Source organism: Vidua chalybeata, chromosome 3 (assembly GCF_026979565.1).
Source record: "Vidua chalybeata isolate OUT-0048 chromosome 3, bVidCha1 merged haplotype, whole genome shotgun sequence".
Taxonomy (NCBI): Eukaryota; Metazoa; Chordata; class Aves; order Passeriformes; family Viduidae; genus Vidua; species Vidua chalybeata.
The window spans coordinates 48284288-48305435 of record NC_071532.1 but is presented as its reverse complement, the minus strand read 5'-3'; the positions used below and the strand labels follow the sequence as shown (position 1 = coordinate 48305435).

Sequence of the window (21148 nt, the reverse complement as noted above, 5' to 3'; positions counted from 1 at the left end):
TGAACTATGATTTTCCCACTGAAAATAATTAAAGAAAAATATCCTTTATGTACCTGAAATTTACTAATTCCATTGATCTGAGAAAAAACCATGTTGTTGTCATACAAAGCTTTTGAAATTATATCCAACACATCTTGCCACTGTAAAAAAAAAACAAAACAAAACCACACAACACAATAAAAGTAACTCAACATTACAAACAGCAATGAAAACTAAAAAATAAATTAACTTCCCTAACAAAGAGTAAATTTAAAAGCTTTTCAAAATGCTAGGATTTGCAATTTTTAAAGAAATTGTGTGCTAGAAACCAAATCTTTCATAAAACTAAGACAGTTATTTAGAAAGATCAACTTGAATAAAGGAAACTGGTAGCCACTTGCAAAACAGCTTTACTATGTATCAAAAATATCTGGACATCACATTTAAAATTATCTAGAATTTCTACTGCTTCCTTGCAAATCTAAGTGTTTGTCCTTTAAAGAAACAAGCTTTCATATCTGCTGTGATCATTATTCTTGTTCCAGTTACAAGATTTGCCCTACAAATCCTCAAAACAATCAAATGGTTGTACAGAGTGGGTCAACATTTTGGTAGCTAAACTAGCTCCTGAAAATATTATGAATGCTTTGAACTCAAAACATACATGCAAACACAAGACAGGAAAATGGTGATTAATACCGTTGAGAAAACTAAGGACTTAGCCCCTGGATCTTTAAGTTGAATTTTCTTCAGTGTTCGGACCACAGCTTCCACTTTGGTGGAGTGACTTCCCTGTGAAAAGTCAAAGAAGCGCATTAGTAAAATAGGATAGTAAAAACTCCTTCCACATTCATTGCTTTATTAAATGATGTTATATTAGGTCTCTTACACATCTTACATAAAGTTAACAACGATCAGTCTTGAGGAAGGGCAGGTTAAGTAGCACTGAACTACTTTTACCTCTCCCTTATAACTGCACTAGGATCAGCAGCGCGTAACAGCATGGGCAGCACATGAATGAAGTGCCATGCAGACACACTCTCTAGTTCTGCATGACAAAAAACAGATGGCCCAAGCAGGGCAGTGGCACCAAACGTACCCATTAGGCCTCCTGCAGTTTAACTTTGTGGCACAGTCTTTAGTGAATCTTTCAAATTCACATTAAAATTTCCCTACCTTCACACCTCTTAAAAACAGACCAAGAAAAAATACCTACCTGAATGCTATTTATGTTGCTTTTGTTTCTCATTCTGGCAACATCAAACTTACATTCAGTACTATGAAGCTTGTTAATTATATTTAAAGCAGTAAGAAAATTGTAAATGTAATTAATTTTGGAATGATGGTGAGCTGCAATGAAAACATATTTCTATTCTGCATTCATAAGTATTTCAGTGCTTAATGAAGCCAATAATTTATTCTACAACTTGTCCATTTTGATTTATGTACTCTTCCCTTTCCCCTTAGGTCAGCGAAAGGATACAATGAGATGCAATTCTTTTTCCATCTCCTTCAGTATGTACTTTCGATTACAGCAACTTTACCCAATGTCTTTTTTAAAGAAGCCTTTACTTTCTTACTACACCATCATTTCAAACTGTGCTAGATTCAGCAGGACAAATACTGTTTTATTTCTGTCTGCACCTGTCTTTTGAACACTGAATTAACTATGTTGGCTCACTACAATGACAGATCAAATTTACTGAAGTCATGCTGCATGCAGAATTGGCTGGGAAGGATATCAGCAGTCTCAGCACAAGCTGGGAACCAGTGCTGGGCTGCTTGATCACTCACATATTAGGCAGCTAACATGTAAAAGACTTACTGCAGACTGTTTTACCAAAGGCTGCAGTAAGCAGTGCCTTTTATTACCCAGGGTCCTCCACAGTGATTCCTACTCTGCAATGTCACAGACATAGAAACTAACCAGCTTTCTTCCACATCATTTCTGTTGCACCTGGTAGACACTGACTGTCTGACTGTTTGCAAAGTCAGATGGACAGCTACTGGCAGGTGTTCTGATATGAAAGGATGATACATTTGCAGCCCTATGGCTGCTGCCTGCCAATCATAAACACCTACAGTTAGGAGATCCAAGACTAGCTTTTAGGACTTCCTCCTAAATTGCAGTGAAAAATCGAAACCTTACAATTCTGATAGATTTGTAAGGCATGGTATGTATTTTTATTATAGCACTGGGAGCACGCTAGGATCTCCCTTCAAAGGGCATGCGTGCTCCTGAAAACTATTTCCCTTTTAATTACTTTAGCTAATTTACATATTCATGGAATTTAACAATAGATTCATGCATATTCATTCTTCTGATTTCATGTTACACTTACAGATAGTTACACTTGTACTCAGTTTTTGTCAGAAAGTACAGAGAGAACTCTTGGGTCACTCTGCACTGTCTGTTTCAAGGTCTGAGGAGTTTTTCTTATCTTTTATCTCTTTAGCTTGGAAATTTGCCTTCTTTCTCCTTAGCTGAGAAAGTTTTGCTAGCACTGCAGTTACCAGACTAAACAGCATATTTTACTTATGCTAGCAAGCTCAAAGTGGCACATTTCACTTAAATCTAAATAAATTTCTACTTTATTGAATTTTTGCTCTGTCTCACTCCATAATTCCAGGATCATTTGTGGCTTTTCCAATACTATTCATCTCTGATTCAGTGATGACAATCTTGGCTAATCTGTTCTAATTGTCTTTTCCTCAAAAACTGTTTTTAGACCATATCATAGGTTCTTTTCCCTGCTATAACAGATAGCAAGCTTTAGGCACTGTTGTTGATTTTTCCACCTTTCAGATTCCTGTGACTCAGGTGACACAAAGGTGACTTCATACAAGATCAGTAAGGGGAACTATGGCGCAAAAAAGAACGCTCAAAATGGTCACAAGTTACCTTTTTAAACAAGATAACAGTGAAAAGTTCTTCATCCCTTTGTCTACATTATGTTAAACTATATTATACTTACTGAAGTAAGTATACAAGTGACCAAAACTTTGGCTCACAGCACACACAAAAATGTCAGTTTTCTTCTCTGTGGAGAGATGAAACTGACAGAAGCACTTTGTTTTTCAGTCTGTCTTAAAAAAATGGTATCCTACTCATTAGCCCTACACCATGTGTCTGTCATTTTGTTGAATATTCAGATGACTATAAAAAAATTGGCTAGTTCAAATGAATTATGGAACAGTTAACATTAGAACCAAAACTACCCTCTAACAAACAATTTCTGTCTCAGATGACAGGCTGGCAAACCCACTGTAATACTGACCAGACACAGGAAGCTTTTACAAAACCAAAACATGCAGGGATGCCAGTAATCTCTCTCTCAGTATAAACTGCTTCCATTTACAGTAGTCCTTTTGCAGCTAATGCATTACCTTAAGATGGTTAGTGTCAGTAAAATAAGAATTTAGAAAGAAAGAGAGGTAGTGAATACTTTAATAGGGATTGAGAAAGCTCAGATTAAAATAAAAACACTGAATAAATCACACAATTTTCATATCTGTCCTGAAAGATACTTAACCTCAGAATTCTATAGAAACCATAGTAAGTTTGTTATTCTTTGTAAACTGTAAACTTAAAAGGAATACGAGGTAGAATTTTTTATTTTTAACAGTGCTGCTTGTTTAAGTAGTAAATACAGTGAAGCTACTGTGTAAATTTTTAGTTTTTCGTGAACTAAGAATGAGCTTTGCTCAAACAAATTCACACAGAATGCATATTTTTGGTTTATTTTTGCTTCGTTCAAAGTTTTTGATGCAGAAATACTTCAAGAAAACACTACAACTCTTTACACAGAAGAGCAGATGACATGTTCTTTCAGTGTCTTATTTATGAAATTTGGTTATTCTAGTTATTCTTTAATGCAATTTATGAAACATGTTTGAAATTTTGTTAGAAACAGGGTGATATCTCTAAACTCTATATGGAATTAATATGCAAAAAGCCCTGAATGATGTTCTGAGAAGTAGCACTTGAAAAATACAGCCTATTTACTCCCCCTGGTGCCACATACTGTCAACTACTTTAAAAATTCGAGTTAGGAATCATCTACTCATAAAATGGAATTCCATTTGTCCAGGGAGGTTGAAATAACTAGTGAGAATGTGGTAGCAATGTCTTCAAATACAGGGCACCAACACTAGAAATTGTGCAAGTTTCAAGGAGACTTGCACAGATGTCATGGAAGACTGTCAGCACAACTAGTTATTATTTTAAACTATACTAATCAGATTAAAATTATGACAAGTTATGTCCAGCTGTATTATAATCATATTTTAATGAAAGACAGCAGCATCTAAATCAAAGTATTATCAATGTATTTTACCTTTGCATTTTAGCCCAGAATCCTCTATTTTTTCCACAACTGCAATAAGCACAGGTTTTTTTCTACAAGACAATTCTACAAGACATTCATACAGAGCAAACTTGTACCTATGCACTACATATATGTCAGTATTGCTAAAGACTCATAAAAATGCTGTCTCTTCAACCCAATGAAAACTCTCCTTTAGTAAAAAAAAAAAAAAAAAAACAGATACAACAGTGCAATCAGGACTGAATTCCTACATGTTTGTGTCTAGAGGTTTTGTCATTAGGACAAACTATTTATAAAACTATATAATATACTTGTCAGCCTAAATGCAGTATGCTACAAAACACAACAAATATGCAGTGCTGAAAATTTGGGCCACAGAGCTCCTGCAAACAACTTACCTTTACAGGAATATCATCCTCCTGATTTGCAGCTTCTGCAGTGAAGACATAAGATATTTCCTTATGAGATGTTGTCTGTCTGCAAATGGCACATTTAATTGAGCTCCGGCGGGTGCCAACACTGTACTGCTGGATGATGATTGCTATGCACTCATTACAAAAACAGTGTCCACATGTCAGCACTGCCCACTATGCAGGAAACAAAAAAACCCAAACCCAACACAGTTTCAATTTTGGGCCAGTGCAAAAGAAAAACAGTGTACTAATCTATGATAAAAAACATTTTCATAGAGAAATTACGTTATTTTCATTATATTAATCCAATTAAAGCAGAATTTTACAATTGCTGCACTCCAGTTGCTAAAAAGCCTGAATTTTTAAGTTCTCTAGCATAGAGACATTAATGATCTACAGGAAGTCTCTGAATTTACTGTACATTGCTCCATTGTCTCAGTTTTGAACTTCAGGAAAGACATTACAATCTTCCATTTCTGTGAAAGATGATTCTTAATGCCTTATATGTAAACAAAGATTAAGTATTTACATACTTCTAAAAAATTTTAAAAATGTTTTTATTTGCCTTCTTTAAAATTCTTTATCTGTGCATTCGTAGTAGATTGGTCTTATTTAATAAGTGATAGAAAAAATGCTTTAATTTTTCCCTACTGGTAAGTCCCAGACAGCATCTTTGGACTTAAGAAGAAAGATTTTATACAGTGTCTTAATCTCTTTTCGACAGAAAGTATGTGAAACAAGATTGCATTGCAGAAGCTGTTCTCCCCTTGTGAGCCTAGAGCATCTACATGTCAGCCGGAACCTTCCATAATAGAGAAGCAATTTGTAGACCAGTAGTTTTGAAATCCAAAATAATATCTTTTGCTGTACTAGTCTGTTCTTTAGGTTATTCCAAGAGGAAAAACTAGAAGCTTTCATGGGACCAAGTAGCAAAGGGATTGACTAAACCACTGATTATCAAGCGGGTCTTTTAGGCTTTGTAAGGTTTTTTCAATTGTGCAGAAACAGAATGAGAAGTATTTTAAACATGAAAGTTTCTATCATCTAAAGAAGCAGTCTTGCTGTTAAGAAAAGATAAAGGAAGTTAAGATATTATTTTCCCTTTCAGTGAGCTCTTCCAGCTCTGAGATAAAGAACAACGGCAGTTAATGGGACTAACAGCTGTTGTCTGTAAAAACCTGTATTACCCTTGGAAAAAGAGCACAGAGGGGATTTTGGAAAAACGGCAGGACAGCAGTTCATGCTTACACATGTCTATAATGCAAAGAGAAGGTAAATCTCCTTAAAATAGCTCCCCTAAAAGAAAGAGACAATTTAATTTTACCATATATGAGTCCTTTTATGGTTTTCCCTAATGCATGGTAAATCAAGTTTAAATTACGGCTTTGTACTTTATGATCTAGATTAAGTCTCACTTGAATTTCAACTCCTGCAGCTCAGCAGGGAAAGAAATCCACATTGCCAGTATTTATTCTATTGGATTTTGCTACTGTTTGCATATGTAATATCCTTTTCTTTAGAAGAAAAAAAATACTATCAATTAGAACAACTACAATAAAATACAATAGTATCAATAGAAGTTTACCTACTACTTCTTTCTGTTAGCTTATAAATGGGAAATAAATCTTTCTGCCAAAAGTGTAACTTCAGAGTTATAAAAGAATCATGAACACACATTTTTGGAACACTTAAGCACTGATGTCAAAACTTAAAAGAAGCAGAGGTTCTTGAATCTGAGAAAGATGTTATTTCAGGGGAGAGGCTGGTTGATACATTACAGAAACAGCTCATTTTCCCAGTTTCAATATAACATTAATTTAAAAACATATCTTGACAATTTGACACACAACTGGCTCACCTCTAGCTAAACATGTTCTAAAACTAAAACCTGCTGAATAAGTATCTTACCTGCTTTCCCAGTTGACGTGCACAGATTGGACATGGTTCTGGGTTAACTCCTCCAGTAGTTTTGTCCTGAGACTACAAATTAGAAAAAAAAATAAGCTTAATATTTTGTTATTCTGTATTTAAAACAAGCTTCTAGAAGTTAATAATGAAGCCCTTAAAAGAAACCAAATCAAACCAAAACACTGTGTGTTTTTAAAAGCATATTCACGTACTCAAGTCCGTCTTGAAGAGTTAAAACATATGTAACTTATGGTAAGCAAAAGGAGCAAAGGAGCACTTTTCATTCTACAGTCCTTCTAATGGCATCTGCAGCTCTGTAACAGCTCTGAAAAATTGTGGTAAAATACAAGCTTCAAACAAGAAACTCCATATATTTTCTGTCAGCTTCACATGGTTGCAAAACCACTTAAATTTTACTCAATTATGCTTACTTTAACATAAATGCACTTACTCAAACATTATGATTAAAATAACATATAATACATGGAGGTTGTCTGTTTTGCTTTTTTTTAACACTTACTTAAACTCCAGACATGATTATTCTTCTGTTTCAGTAAGCTCTTTGTAAAATACCAAAGGTATGCAGAGACTTACATAATTTTATAAGGCTTATACTAAACATGGCCCAGTTAGTTTTAATGAAAACTTTACACATCTAAAACTAGTTCATAGCTTAATAAGCATGTAATTAAACAAGTAACTAAAATATATAATGCAATAAATAATTTTATGAGCACACAGTAACATAAAGAACAGCACAGTGAATTTCAAAATGTAACAAGTCTTCATAGAAAATACAAAAATTTCTTTAAGATGGAAGTTTTAAATAAAAATAATGGTAGGTTTCTTCCCTTCCACAGGTAAACAGAGTAAATCACTTAGGTAAAGACCAAGGAACCCTTAATCTTACTTTCTCCAGATTACTGAGGTACAGAAGTTGTCCTAATTTCTTTTGAAGCTGTGATTTGGCAACTGCCTTGTCATTCAGAAGTTTCACTCGATTTTGCTCTACCTATGAAAACAACATTAAATATGTGTTAAAAAGAGAAAAAAAAAAGTTAAGTTTTACAATAAGGCTTAAATTAATTTTTTGGTGAAATTCAGCTGAGTAATTTACTGGAGACAGACAGAAAACCAGCTCATGCTGGAAATTTAGGATGTGCTTCTTCCCGGGCAAAATTGATTATCTATTCCTTTCCTGTACCCAGTATGAACACAGCATCGTGAATGGGCTGAGACACAGAAGGCACACAAAATTGCTTATTTACGTTATTGGTTCTTTACAGAAATAAAATTAAATTAAAATAACCCAAATTTTTAGAAGTTTCTTTTGAAGTTCCTTCAATTTATCATCTCTTTTCTTTCAGTTGTGTATATATATATATATATATATATATCAGAATTAACTGCTGGTTCCAAAAACAGTGTGTAAGAGACAATTATTTTCTTTATATTTCTTAGAAATTTCCACTTTTGATTTAACATGTACAAAGACAGAAACATCAAGCTGACTTTTTTTTTAGATTAATTACAGCTGATAGTGGAGAATTTTAATATTGCAGAAAAGGCAGGCACCTGAAGGATGAAGGCCAAAGAAATGGGTGTTTCTTTTACGGCTGCATATACATACATAAATCTTAAGACTTTATTAGGCATTTGTTAAGCAAAGTGCTCCTTTTAAAAAATTGTTTTAATACAGAGATGAAATTGATTTCCTTATAGAAAGAAGCAGTTTTATCTAACTCAATCTCACAGAAAAAAAGCACAAAATGTGTCTATAGAAAATACACTTCAATTGGTGAAAAAAAAAATTAAGAGGTTAAATCAACCCAACATTTTTTCTATCATCATAAACAGAGCCAGGGGTAGCTCAGAAATTTCAAAATACTGAAAAAAAGATTCTTCTTTGATGTGTTTATTTCTGTTTTATATAGGTATTTGTGAAAAGTATCAATACGGGTAAGGAATCAGGTCAACTTAATTTTCCACCCGGCTTGGAAAACTGGGCAATTGTAGAGAAAAGAAGTTCCTGCTGCTGAAAGGAAAGCAGTCTCTTGGAAACATGCCACTCTGTCAGAAGGCTAGCAAAAATATATTCAAGTAACAATTACAAGCTCAAGATGGCCCATGTACTTAACGCAGAAATAGGTAAGAATTCTGCACTCCACCAAGCCTGTCTGAAATGAAAACAGAGACACATTACAGACATTACACATAGATTCAGATGTGGATTTTATTTTTGTAGGAGATAGGTTCCTTCAAAAAGAAACCATTCTTTCCTGCCCAGTACTCTACCTCATGTGGTTCTATAATGTGGAGCACTGGTGGATTTGGTTTTGGCTCATCAGGGTGACGCACTCTCAGTCGCTCTGTCGCCATTGCCAGTTCATCAATAGCAGACACGTGATCCCTAAGGACCATCCAATACTCATGAAGTAACTGCAAGAAAACCCCATACAAGTGAACAGCAGAACTGAATTGAGTTATACTTACGTGACTCTGCCATACAATGTAAAATGAAATGTGAGAATCTTTTTGGAGGAAGAGATAATATTTCTTAACAGCATTCAGCCACAACACAACTAATTTTAATGGAAAACAAGCAGTATAGACATCATTTTGCCTGTTCTCTTCTCCAGTCTCTCTGGATAAACAACTAGAAATAGCTGTCACTCGTTTCTTCTACAACTACTAGTATTACAATAATTAATGCAACTAAAAATTCAGAAACAAAATGCCTTGCAAAACAAAAAAAAACCCTGCTGAATAAAAAAAGAGTTATTTCACAGAGTATCATTCTTGTAACTCAGTGTATATTAGAGTAGTACAGACAACTGAATGAATATTTCCAAGTCACAAGAGACGGAATCATAACACTGGTCTTCATTCTCATTGGCATATTAGTCCCATCTTTTGTTTCCTAATGTAAAGGCTGACATGAAAAAACGGTGCTCCTTCTTCACAAGACTGAAGGTAACCTGAATCACAGAATGGACCAGTGTTGGATTTGCTGAGTCTTGTTACATTCTGATTCAAGTAAACAGATGAACACATTTAATTATATCTTTATACTGTCTTAATAGATGCAATTACAGTGCTTCGTAATTTGATTAGTAGCTAGTATAGCTTTTAGAAACTATTAGCTCACGTATAAATAATTTAAAATAAAATCCTGTAATAAGCACTGTGGAAAAGGTTGGTAGGCAAACCCTAATTTCAGGAATACAACTTAGATGTGCTAATATTCAGCTGCAATTTGTTTATAATAAATTAAATGGATCACACATCTGTTTGATCACCATGTAATTTACCGTACCTTATATTCCTTTTTCCATGCTTCAAAGAGTTCCAGGAATACACTCCCTTCTTCGGTTAGCCTAACATCCATTCGGTGAGCTTTGGCAAAGGAAAGAAGAGCTTTCAAAGCACGCTCAGTTTCACTGGTTGCCCAGAGCCCTCTGCTTGTGGTGGGCAAACGGTCATCAACAAGCCCTTCTTGGTCTTCTATCATCTCCTCGAATATTGCCATTTGGCCTTTAACACTTCAAAACAAACCAAACACAGCACTTAGCACTGATTTTGTACTTCCATATCCATCTGTACTTATTCATCATCTATGTTAGCTTTCTTATATATGATTAAAGGATAATGCAAACCAAGCAAATATAAACAGCTGTTTTATTACCTAATCAAAAGCTTGCTTTGAACACAGTGACCTTGGTACCAATCCTCAGGCCATTCTGTCAGCCTGAAATTATCTATAGCTTTTGTAAAGGCTTACACAGGTAAATCATCTTTCAGTAGTTATTAATGTCACATTCATTAAAAAATTTTCAATTCTGACTTATTATATAAGCAAGAATTACAGTTAAACTTGGATGCAAAATTTGCTGTGTATTGCACTGTGAAAGAACAGTACAGCTTCCCAGTTCTCTCCTTGACAAATAATGCTAATTTAGAAATAATCGATTCCTCCTGATTCCAGCAGTCATGAGGCAGAACTCCCACTGGTAAACACTTCTCAAAATGTTTTCTCAGTTACCTCAAGACTTTTCAATCCAATTTTGACATTGTGAGGGATATGAGAGAGAGAAGTCCGAAAGAAAGCATGCACAGAGCTGTAATCTATGTCTTTCAGTATTGCCCACTATGTGCACTTCTCTGACACCCTGCGCTGGTGTCACCCTTCTTCCAGTTTCATCCTGTCTGAGATCTCTTCTCTCATTGTACCATTGAATGAGGGTGGTATTATACCACTTGCAGCTGGACTGCAAATAAATATTTGCACAAATAGGAATAAGTGTTAAATTAGCATACTTGTATTTGCACACATGCTTTCTGAACGTGCCACCACTTCATTTCAGATGCATGGTCATTTTATAGTGGCTTGAGAGAAAGCGGCATGTATTCATTCCTTGAACACCACTTCTTCAAATGAAATTTACACAGAAAATTAAACCTAGTAGAATTACTATCAAAGCCATCAGCAAGAAGTCTCTGTCATTTGGTCATAAACTTATTTCAGACAACATAAACCAATCCAACTTTCACTTTTTCTAACAGTGAGAAATTTATAAAGCTATGAACTTACCTATGCATAAAGAGCTTTGACTCATATTCTGTGAACAATTCGTCAGCCTTACAAAAGACACAGCTGCAATACAGGAAATTGAAAACATATGCACTCAATTTCATCAGAAACCAAATTATCATAAACCCCTATTCCAACATAAAAAAGTACACAACATTCTTAAAAAAGAACAAAATAACAGTCATACGTACACGAATATAGCTGACACTAGAAGATTTTATAAAAGTAAAACCAAAGGTCATGATTCTAACAAACAGATCTATGATATCTGTGTACATACAGCTCCTGAGTACCTAATAAAGGCTTTATGTTATTTCAAATAAAAGAAAACTTAGTAATAGACATCTAAGGTGTATTTTCAGTTTTCAAGACCTACTTGTTAAGTGGCAGTCTAACAGGTCGCAAATGGCAGATAGTGGCAGCCTCAATAACCTGCTTTGAAGGAGGCCCTTCTAAGTTTTTCACTGCTTCTCTTACAATCTTCTGGAACTTCTTCACTTCATCCAGCTGGGTTGTGAGTAGATATTGAAGGCCTCTGCAGTCACGGAATCTGATTTAAAGAAAAAGAGAAATTACTGTACACCAAGACACAAAAGCCAAACTTGATTCAGTATTTTAAAGTAGAAGAAAAGTAGCTAAATAGCAATCTAGGACAACATATAAAGTTGGTACCACAAGCAAATGCTTATTACTACCATATGCAATGCTGTCAGAAAGCACTCCAGTGTATCCCTAGAGCTGATGCCTGGTATTTTTAGACTAGAAAGACTCTTTCCAAGACTTGAGAGGTGTGGCCAAATACTAGTAGTGAACACCAACCTGCAATATTCTGGTTCACAATGCAGATCTACTAAATAGAAACCACTGTACATACAGTCTTACTTGTATCTGCTGGCCAATAAAATGATTTTCAACGCACTTGTGCAATTCACAGCAGACACATGCACCCGTCACAAAAATACACTTCATTCAGCAAGTTAGCTTTCAAAGTTAAATTTATTAAATGGACATAACAGTAAACTATTCTCCAAAAACCTAGCTGTCTTTTGTGATTGGGGGGGTGTTGTGGTAATGAACACAAACATAAACACAAGTTAAGCACTTCATACATTGTGTTTTTACTGAGAGCAGAAGTCTGTTGCTGAAAGAAAGTGCATCGTTCCTACAAGGTCTGACATTGCTGCACAAGATTGTGGCTCTACACCATAAGGAAAGTTTGATCCAAGACATCAATTTTGTACAGTGCAGAGCGCAAAGCACAGGTTTTACACTACTAAAGCTTGGCATTCAATATAACCTATTTCGGTAATGTGCATTTTAATATAACATAGACAAAGTTTGCCTAACCAGGCAGTCTGAAAATAAATGTAAATTGAAACCACAAGTCTGCTGTTAATATCATCAGTTGCCAAATAATACCAGCTTTATAAAAATTTCCCTCACTATACCATGGATTAATCATATCCAGTACTCAATTCAGAATACTTGTTGCTTCCACCACTGACCAGTAGAACTTGGTAAGACACTGTTTTAAGTTTAAGTTAAATTGAGGGAAGACCTTATTGCTTTCTATATTTATCTAACTGGAACATACAGAGACAATTGAGTCAAACTTTTGTCAAAGGCACCTGGCAAAAGAACAAGAGACAATGTATACATGATGCAACACAGGAAATATTAACTAGGTAAAATAATTTTAATGTCTTTTTTTTTTCCACCAAGTGTGCCAAATACTGGAACAGGCTTCACACAGAGACTATTGAATCTCCCTCCTTGGAGATACCTAACAGGTCAAATCTCTGTGCAGCTTTACTGAATTGAACAAGCATGGGTCTGGATCTTAAAAAGGGGGTTGATTTAACCGACAAACTTTGAATTCTTCTTACTCAGCAGTTTCATGAGTACAGAAGACTGTAAAACCACAGTAGATAATGCAGAAGAACATTTCAAAGAATGCTTATCTAAGAGAAAACAGTTTTCTTTCCAAGTCTTCTATCTAGTTGTGCTTTTTCAGGGACTGGTTTTGAAACATAATTGCAGTCCAGATGCCCTGAAGCAAAAATGTGTCTGCTATCTAATTGCAACAGCTAGCACAAACTTGTAAGAAGACCTGAGTAGATTTAACTGCATTTAACAGCCTATTTCAGTTATTCTCTTACTTCTCTGCCATGGAGAGTTTACTTGTCTGCTGTTTGTAGTTGCAGGTTATTTCGTTTTGTACACGTTGAACAAGCTCCTCATCGATGGCATACTGTATTGCTGTCTGGATGACATCCAACCACCAAGGAGAACCTGAATGTATCTGTATGAAAAACAAGAGATTTATCCTTTAACATTCAACAGAAAACCAATCCACTCATTGCAGCAGAGGCGTAATGATCTCTAAGCCATGGTCAAACACAGACTGACTAATTTCATGAAAAGTGGAGGATGAGCATGATCCTGATGAATTAATAAAACAACACTGAAGTGACCTTGTAATTTTAACAGGTGAAAGATAAACAGCTAGAGTTCTGGATAAAAAGATGAAAATAATATTCTTTAAAAATGCCAAAAGTCAGAGGCAAAACATTTAAGAGGTACCTGCCTTTCTTTGAAGTTCCCGAATGGTTTGAAGAACTGGCTGTAAGGCCTGATGGGCTTCTGCAACTTCTGCGTTGGATTTACTCATATAATGCTGTCGGAGTTGTTCTGCCTGTAAGGAAATAAGAGTTTAAACTATGCACAAATCATATTTGTGAGGAAAACATAAAAACTCCCCAACTACCATAGTGCTTTTAAATGGTTACCTATGTGCTACCCACTTTCATTTGTAAGCAATATTTAGCAATATTTTTTTCTTCCTCTAGAATCCAGCATTTATTAGTAAGCCACAAAAAACATGTGAGAAGACAAATTACTATAAAGATGCTAACTTTACAACTTTGCTTTTGGGTAAGCCCAAACAACACAATAGGAATACAATGCATTACAAAGGAACTGGAATATAACCCAGTATTCTTACTTGTCTGTGTTGAATAAGCAAACAATAAAAAGATCCAAGAACAGTCTGAGACCAGCACAATTGAACTTACTTACATATAAAACTTACTCATAAAATAACAAGAAAGGCTTAAATTTCATTACATCATCAGTTATATTTTTTTTCAGATAAATTCTAACAGTGAAACCCTGCTTGGCATCTAAGTGCCACCAGTATAAAAGCAGTGCCAGTTTATTTTGTATTTTAGAAACTGATGAACAAACAACTTAGGTGTATCTTACACCATTACATACTGATTTCACTACATACATTTATTTTGTGCATTTTAGTGTATGTTTAAGTCTTTTTGTGTCTGCTACTACTAAGATAGTATATTGTTGTTACGGAGCCCAGTTTACCTGGAGTGGACAGGAGTTGCAAAAGATAGCTATGAAAAACCACCTCAGCATCACATTTATAAACAAAACAAATTTTCTAACAGCTTTCTTTATAATCATGCCAGGATAATGTGGTATTTAAAAAAACACTAGAATTACAGGTCAATAAAAAGCAGGCAGTACTTCTGTAGAACTTCTTTAAGTCAGGTACAAACTTTATATATTTAGGAGAGCAAGGCTCATTAAAACAGAAAAAACTGCCATGCTTACATAGAATTTGCATAAAAATGATAAAATATCAGAAGATAGCCAAATAGTAAGACAGATACTCATCACCAGCATAAAACAGGAGAGGCTGGAAGAACAGGGCCTGTGCAACTTGAAGGAGAGAAGCTTAGAGATTACTAAAGAACAGCTTCCCAGCAGGCAGAAGAAAATCACCAAGATTGGGAACCCAGGCATTTGACTGAAGTACATGGCAAGTGAACGAGGAACAATAGCCATAAATTGGAACAGGAAAAAAATTCACATAGAACCTCCCTACTATATGAAGTATATGGAACAGGCTACTCAGTTAAGTTGTGAAATCTCTTTCTTTGGAGGTTTTAAAAGGCCAGTTGGATAAAGCCCTGGGATACCTGGACAGAAATCCATGTTGACCTTGCTCTGAGGGGGAAGTTCAGCTAGAGATGTCCCAAGGTCCCTTCCAGCCCAAACAGTGACACAACAATGATGTTCTCTTGCAAATGCTGTCCTTGTGTTTACTGCAAGTAACCAGCAGGGAAGAGTAATCCCAGCTAGTTTGCCAGTTTAGGATTAAGGATATAGTTAATCTTATGCATACAGAAAGTGATATACAGTGATTTGCTCATCTGACCAAAGAAAAATAAACTTAACCTACAGAAAACTCTGACTATTTGAAGTTAAAAATGAGGAATGCTAAAGAAAAAGCGAGGAAATAAAGGACTCAGAAGAATTCAGGATGACACATTCTTTATCATTATCTTATTCTTTATCTTTACATCTACGTAAGTTATTTCCACAGGAACATGGGGGTGGGGAAACAGCATTTTAGAGGTAAAAATTATTAAAATTTCCATAAAACAGACTCACAACAATGTCCAATATTGTACTGGACATTTCTGCTCTCATCACACAGTAAACAACTCTTGATTTTACTAAGTATAAGGAAAATGTATGTAGTTAATGCAAAAGCTATTTATTTTGAAATGAATTGTTGTTTCTTTAGTTGGAGAAAACGCTGAGGGGACAAAAAATAAAAATGTGCTTTTCAATATTTACGTGAAAACAAAATACGATTACCTCTTCTGCAAGTCGGCTATCCCGCAAAGTCGGGGGAATTCCTGGGTGCTTTGCCAACAATTCCATCAAATTATGTGTAGAATGAAGTCTCTAAATATACACAAAGTCAAGAGCAATCATGAAAAAATCCATTGCAACATCCATGCCAGGAAAAACCTGAAGAGCAATGAAAGCTTACAGCAAGAAATTAGCATGCATTTAAAATCAGTTTTGTCTTTCTCTGCTAATGGAAGAGAAAGATTCCATCTTTGTAAGATGGAAGCATCTTATAAAGAAAAGATTCCACATTTTACTAGGATAGAAAATGAAATATTAAAAAGACCTTCTTTAACATCCCAAAAGCAAATCAGCAGGCAAGTGTGATACCAGGTCATCAGATCCTACGCCATACTCACCCTCCTAATTAAAACAGCCCCTGACTATTAGGAAAAACAAATTATTTATCTCAGAGCACTTTAATTGGTAAATGTCTTTTGGAATATTCTGATGAAACAATTCATTTAGCCTATCTAAAGCAAAATAAAGTGTAAGGAAAAGACCAGATCCCAAGAGCTATAATAATTTTTCAGATTTTTCATTTCTCTGAAATAAAAGATATTGAAGAACACATGAACTTTTGGTATACTTTTAGGGAAAACAAATTTGATTATTAATATAAACTCTGCTCCTCTTCTCTGGCATCACTCTTTGTTTTTCAAACCAGACCAATAATATGCTTCCTGCACAGCTCCCACAAATTCATACTAATAACCTTCACTAACATAAACCTGTGCCCTTCTCACATCCTGGATTCTCTTTATCTCTGCCCTCTCAGTCACGTAAGAGGACTGGACAGCAGTGATTTGCCATTATCCCAAAGAGCTAATCCTACACAACTAAGGCTTAACAGAAGTAAAATTTTATTTTATGCTACTTTATTTTACACTAAGGCAATATTAGGCAGCATATACTTTGAAGGGAAATCAAAAACTTTATTGAATTGTACAATCCAGTAGAACAATTTAATTAACAACCTATAAGCAGCTTAAAAAGTTTATGCTAACACATCTATGCTATGGGAAAAAAGCCACCAGAAAGTCACAGAGGAAAAGGAAGAATCAAAAAAGCACAACAGAGACATCAGGTGACCACATGCAACACAATCAAACAATAATTTGCTCATAGAAGCAAATAAAGAGACAGACAACTGACCACTTCTTATCTATGTGTCACTAACATTTTAAATCTCTTATTATGCTGAAGAAAATTTTGGTTAATTAAGAACTGATAGCTCTTGAAGAGCTATAAATATGTTAGAGAACTATGACTTTTTTATCAGGAAAATATACTAATATTTTTAAATAGTATTCAAAGGGCATGAAGCCAAATGCCCAAAGAGAAAAGGCATTTCAATTCTTTTTCATGTTTTGATGCCCTTTTATCTTCTGCAGTGCGAATATTTTATTATTCTCTATCATTTGGCACGTTAATATCACTCTCAGTGCAAACCCTGCATTCTGTAATTGCAGGATGTAATATAACGCCGTTAACATGAGCAGTCACAGTCATATGCACCAGACGAGGAATTCAGCTTGTTAATCGCACTGCAGAACAGCAGATGGAGATCATACGCTGCTTCAGGGACATCAAGAAAACTCACAAGCAGGTTTTTAGAAACACAGTAGCTTTTTTTTGGTTTTTTTGTCAAAAAAAAAAAAAAAAAAAAAGGAAACATGAAGGTCATGGGACAGATTCCTATCTAAAGATTGTGATGAAAAGATTGTTATCATTACAGCAGGCTGAAAGAGTAATTCAACATACCACTGGAATGAAGAAAAGACTGACCTTAAATTAAATCTAAAGTATTCCAGTTCATAACTATGTCACTTTACATTTCAATGCTCACTCACTTGCAAGGAATCCGTTTTGAGTTTTGCTTTGTGCTCTTCAGATGATCTTAGTACTTCTCTGTACAGCTCCGCAGCCATTGCATATTCTCCTGAATTAAGAAAGGAGTAGCAAAAACACAGACACATTGTGTTGGTTTTCAAATACACAAACATCTATAACCTTACAAGTGTTACATTACTTGTAACATACTAACATGTTCTCAAGAGAGTCTGCATATTAAGGCTCCTGTCTTCAAGCAATTCTTTCCTAGTCATTCATCCCCGCCAAAAATTGGTAAAAGACAGAATATGATATTCTATAAAGACTAATGCAGTTTCCAAATTAAATATATTTTGTGACTGTAAAATCTGTAAACCTCTAATCTTAAAATATGTATTCATGGTTGCATAAATCCAAAAAAAATCTCATGTTGCACTTAAAAAAATCATCTACAACTCACTGCAGTGATGCATTGCTAAATTTGCACTGCAAATGCATTTTTCACTCTTCCAGTGAAAACCATGGAAGTTGTGTCATACTTCAGAAATGCAGAAATGATTAGGTACATGCAGGGAGCATAACTACTGATGCAAGCTGCCAGCATCACAATCATTTCTCAGAAAATATTTCTCAACTGATAGCAATTTACTTAGCCAGTCTCTTAGAGACTCTTAAAACATGGAGAAGTACAGAGAAAAGAAATGCATAAAGACAGATAAGAGAGTAAAACAAAAAACATCATCCTATCTATATGGAAGTGTACCAATTTATGTCAACATGATTTGCTGCTTCTTACATTGAAGCAGTTGCATTTTTAAGGGTGTAGTCCTGTGATATAGGATTGCAATTACTAGTAACCAGCCAAAAGCTATGCGCTGAATTTGTTAGCTAGAAGGTTGTCAGGCCTCCCTTGAATTATTCTTGACCTGCCTGAACCTTTTACTTGGCTTAGCTGTGACAGCAATTTCTGTAATTCACTAGGTGTCTATGGCTATTTTTTTGTATATTTTTAAACTTTTATTTATCTTTGTGTGGTACAAACACAGCTTTATATAGACAGCAGTAACAAGCAGTTATTCCATGTAGAATGAGATATTTACAACTACCACAATGATGTAGTGTAGGGAAATATAGGCCTAGTAACAATAGCAGAGGCAATTGACAAGTAAAGATATAGGATGCAGTGTAGAGTACAGCCATGGGATGCTAAGAGATGGTGCACAGGCTTGGCAGTGAATAAGAAAGCCATGGCTATAAACAACTCACCAACAGTCAAAGAAATGCAGACTTAGAGCTGGACAAAACTGGTTTTAGGGGCAACAAAGAGAACAAAGAAAGAGTATGTAACATTCATAAAAGGCATTATGTACACTAAATTTGGCATTTTCATGGAGCTGCAGACCAATGAAGAAAGATGCAAACATGCTAGCAAACATAAAAATGACCCTCATTGGATCCTTGTGTGAGGAAGAAACCATCAACACAAACATCTTATTCCTCCCAATGAAGGTAGTGACAACTGGCAATTGTACTGCCACCACATCTATGAAATCACTGACCTCAGAGTATGGATGGGCCTAAGCAGAAAAATGTGCAGAAAAGCAGGACAAGTAAAAACAAGTAACTGTGATTGTTACTTTTTTCTTTGCCTGTAGCAATTAAATTTGGACTAATAATAATTAGACCTATAAGTTTTCAATTATACTAAGGCTAAATTCATGGCCTCACTTTTATGTAAGGTGTGCTTCCCCCTTCCTGATAAAGAAGACTGAGTGTAAGAGTAATACTAGGGGAGGAGTTACAGACCAGAACTCTGCCTCTTTTGTCCTGCTTTTGTTTCTCATCAGATGAAATTTTTATCAATCTGGTTTACAAAATAGGCCAAACATAATTTTGTTACTAGTGTATTTTAGAAGCATTACATCAGAATGTAACTCTTTCTAAGCACATAACTCTATCAGAAACACTTATCTCCAAGCTGCAGTTGTAACAAAGTATTTCAAACCTACTGATTACAGATAAAAATCTGAATATAGTCTTTCTGTGAGGCAAGTAAGAGAAAAGGCAGTTTGCCTGTTCTCGTCAAAGGAAGACTTTGACATGAGCTGGAAAAATTCAAACAGCATGTCAACTTTAGAACTTGGAAAAGTGTTATTTTTACAGATTCATAATGGAGTAATTTTAATTTCTTTTTATTTTGTGGGCCACTCAAGATTCATATAATTATTTTTGTTTCTCATTCAAAGCTTTTTTTGCCTTATAATTCAGACAAAATTGACATTGACAGAGCCGTCTAGAAGGAGCAGGAAAAGGAATCTTAGCATAGCAGTTTGCATGGCTGGAGGCACAAGGGAAGCCCAGAAAGCAGTACTGATAAAACAAAAGCAGGTTAAGTACAATTACACAAGTATGACTTCTTTTAACCTCCCAGTACACAGAGATGGAGCATATTCTTTACTCCTATACTGGTCTTACCTTTAATGATATGGATACCAGCTAAGCCATTAAGAGCACACACCAACTGTCGGTGAGCTTCTTCACACTCTGTTCGACATTTCTTTTGCAGAGATGCCAACAGTTCCTCCATGGTCATGGTGCTGAAAAGGAGACCAAAATTTGAAACAAAATCACAGTACCAGAAAAGTAAGAGGGTCATGCTGAGCAGCATAGCAGATCATTACATCCATCCAACATATTGCAAATGTTTTATTGAGATTTCTTTACTTACTAAAAAAACCCTCTAGCTGTCAGATTTTCTTCCCGCTAGAGCTTTAGCCTAACTTGAGTGTGTCCAGAGGTTGCCATCTCCTGGAACACCAAAAAATAAGGAGCAAGCAGAAAACTTGAACTTGGTAAAATAATCCTTCATGGGGCAAAATATTGTTCTCCTTCTGTTAGTGGTGAACTGCAAACAAGCAAAATACACCTCATTTTGTCAAAAGCTGTTCAGATGAAAACAGCTATGACAGACTACACTTCCACCCTCTGCTACCAATCCAAACACAAAACACATGAAGTGTCAATGTAAAGAAGAAAATGTGTGAAATGAGAACTGAGAAGACTAGCAAAAATCATTCTAAACTTCCTTTTCTGCATTTGTCATATCTGCAAATTATGAGAGGAATTTTACTGGAAGAGAATTAGCTTCACGTAAAAATACCAGAAATGAAGAGAAAAGAGAGGAGCAGGAACAGAAATTATGAGGATGCAAGAAGGAAGCTTGAAGGATACCCTGGAGTAAAGCCATAGGTTAAAGAATCAGAGGACTGATATGAAGAGACAGGAGAGTAAACAATAGCAACAGCCTACAGCAGCTGACCTGAGGCTGCTTCTAATACCAATTGCTGCTGTTAGACCAGACGCCACCCCCCTCACTG

At 35.3% G+C, this 21148-nt stretch overlaps 1 protein-coding gene across 2 annotated transcripts in view; it reads right to left on the bottom strand.

Moving 5' to 3' along the window:
* SHPRH (SNF2 histone linker PHD RING helicase) overlaps positions 1-21148 on the bottom strand; it is a 49420-nt gene that overhangs the window by 4432 nt on the left and 23840 nt on the right. For both annotated transcript variants that reach the window (XM_053938644.1, XM_053938643.1), the window contains 14 exons: positions 20247-20368; positions 17792-17880; positions 15903-15992; positions 13807-13914; positions 13379-13521; positions 11596-11769; positions 11220-11282; positions 9945-10170; positions 8924-9067; positions 7539-7640; positions 6629-6700; positions 4706-4894; positions 679-771; positions 54-140 (listed from right to left, as the gene is read on the bottom strand). In XM_053938644.1, coding sequence (XP_053794619.1) covers positions 54-140; positions 679-771; positions 4706-4894; positions 6629-6700; positions 7539-7640; positions 8924-9067; positions 9945-10170; positions 11220-11282; positions 11596-11769; positions 13379-13521; positions 13807-13914; positions 15903-15992; positions 17792-17880; positions 20247-20368 — 1702 coding nt within the window. The remainder of the gene's footprint in view (positions 1-53; positions 141-678; positions 772-4705; positions 4895-6628; positions 6701-7538; positions 7641-8923; positions 9068-9944; positions 10171-11219; positions 11283-11595; positions 11770-13378; positions 13522-13806; positions 13915-15902; positions 15993-17791; positions 17881-20246; positions 20369-21148) is intronic.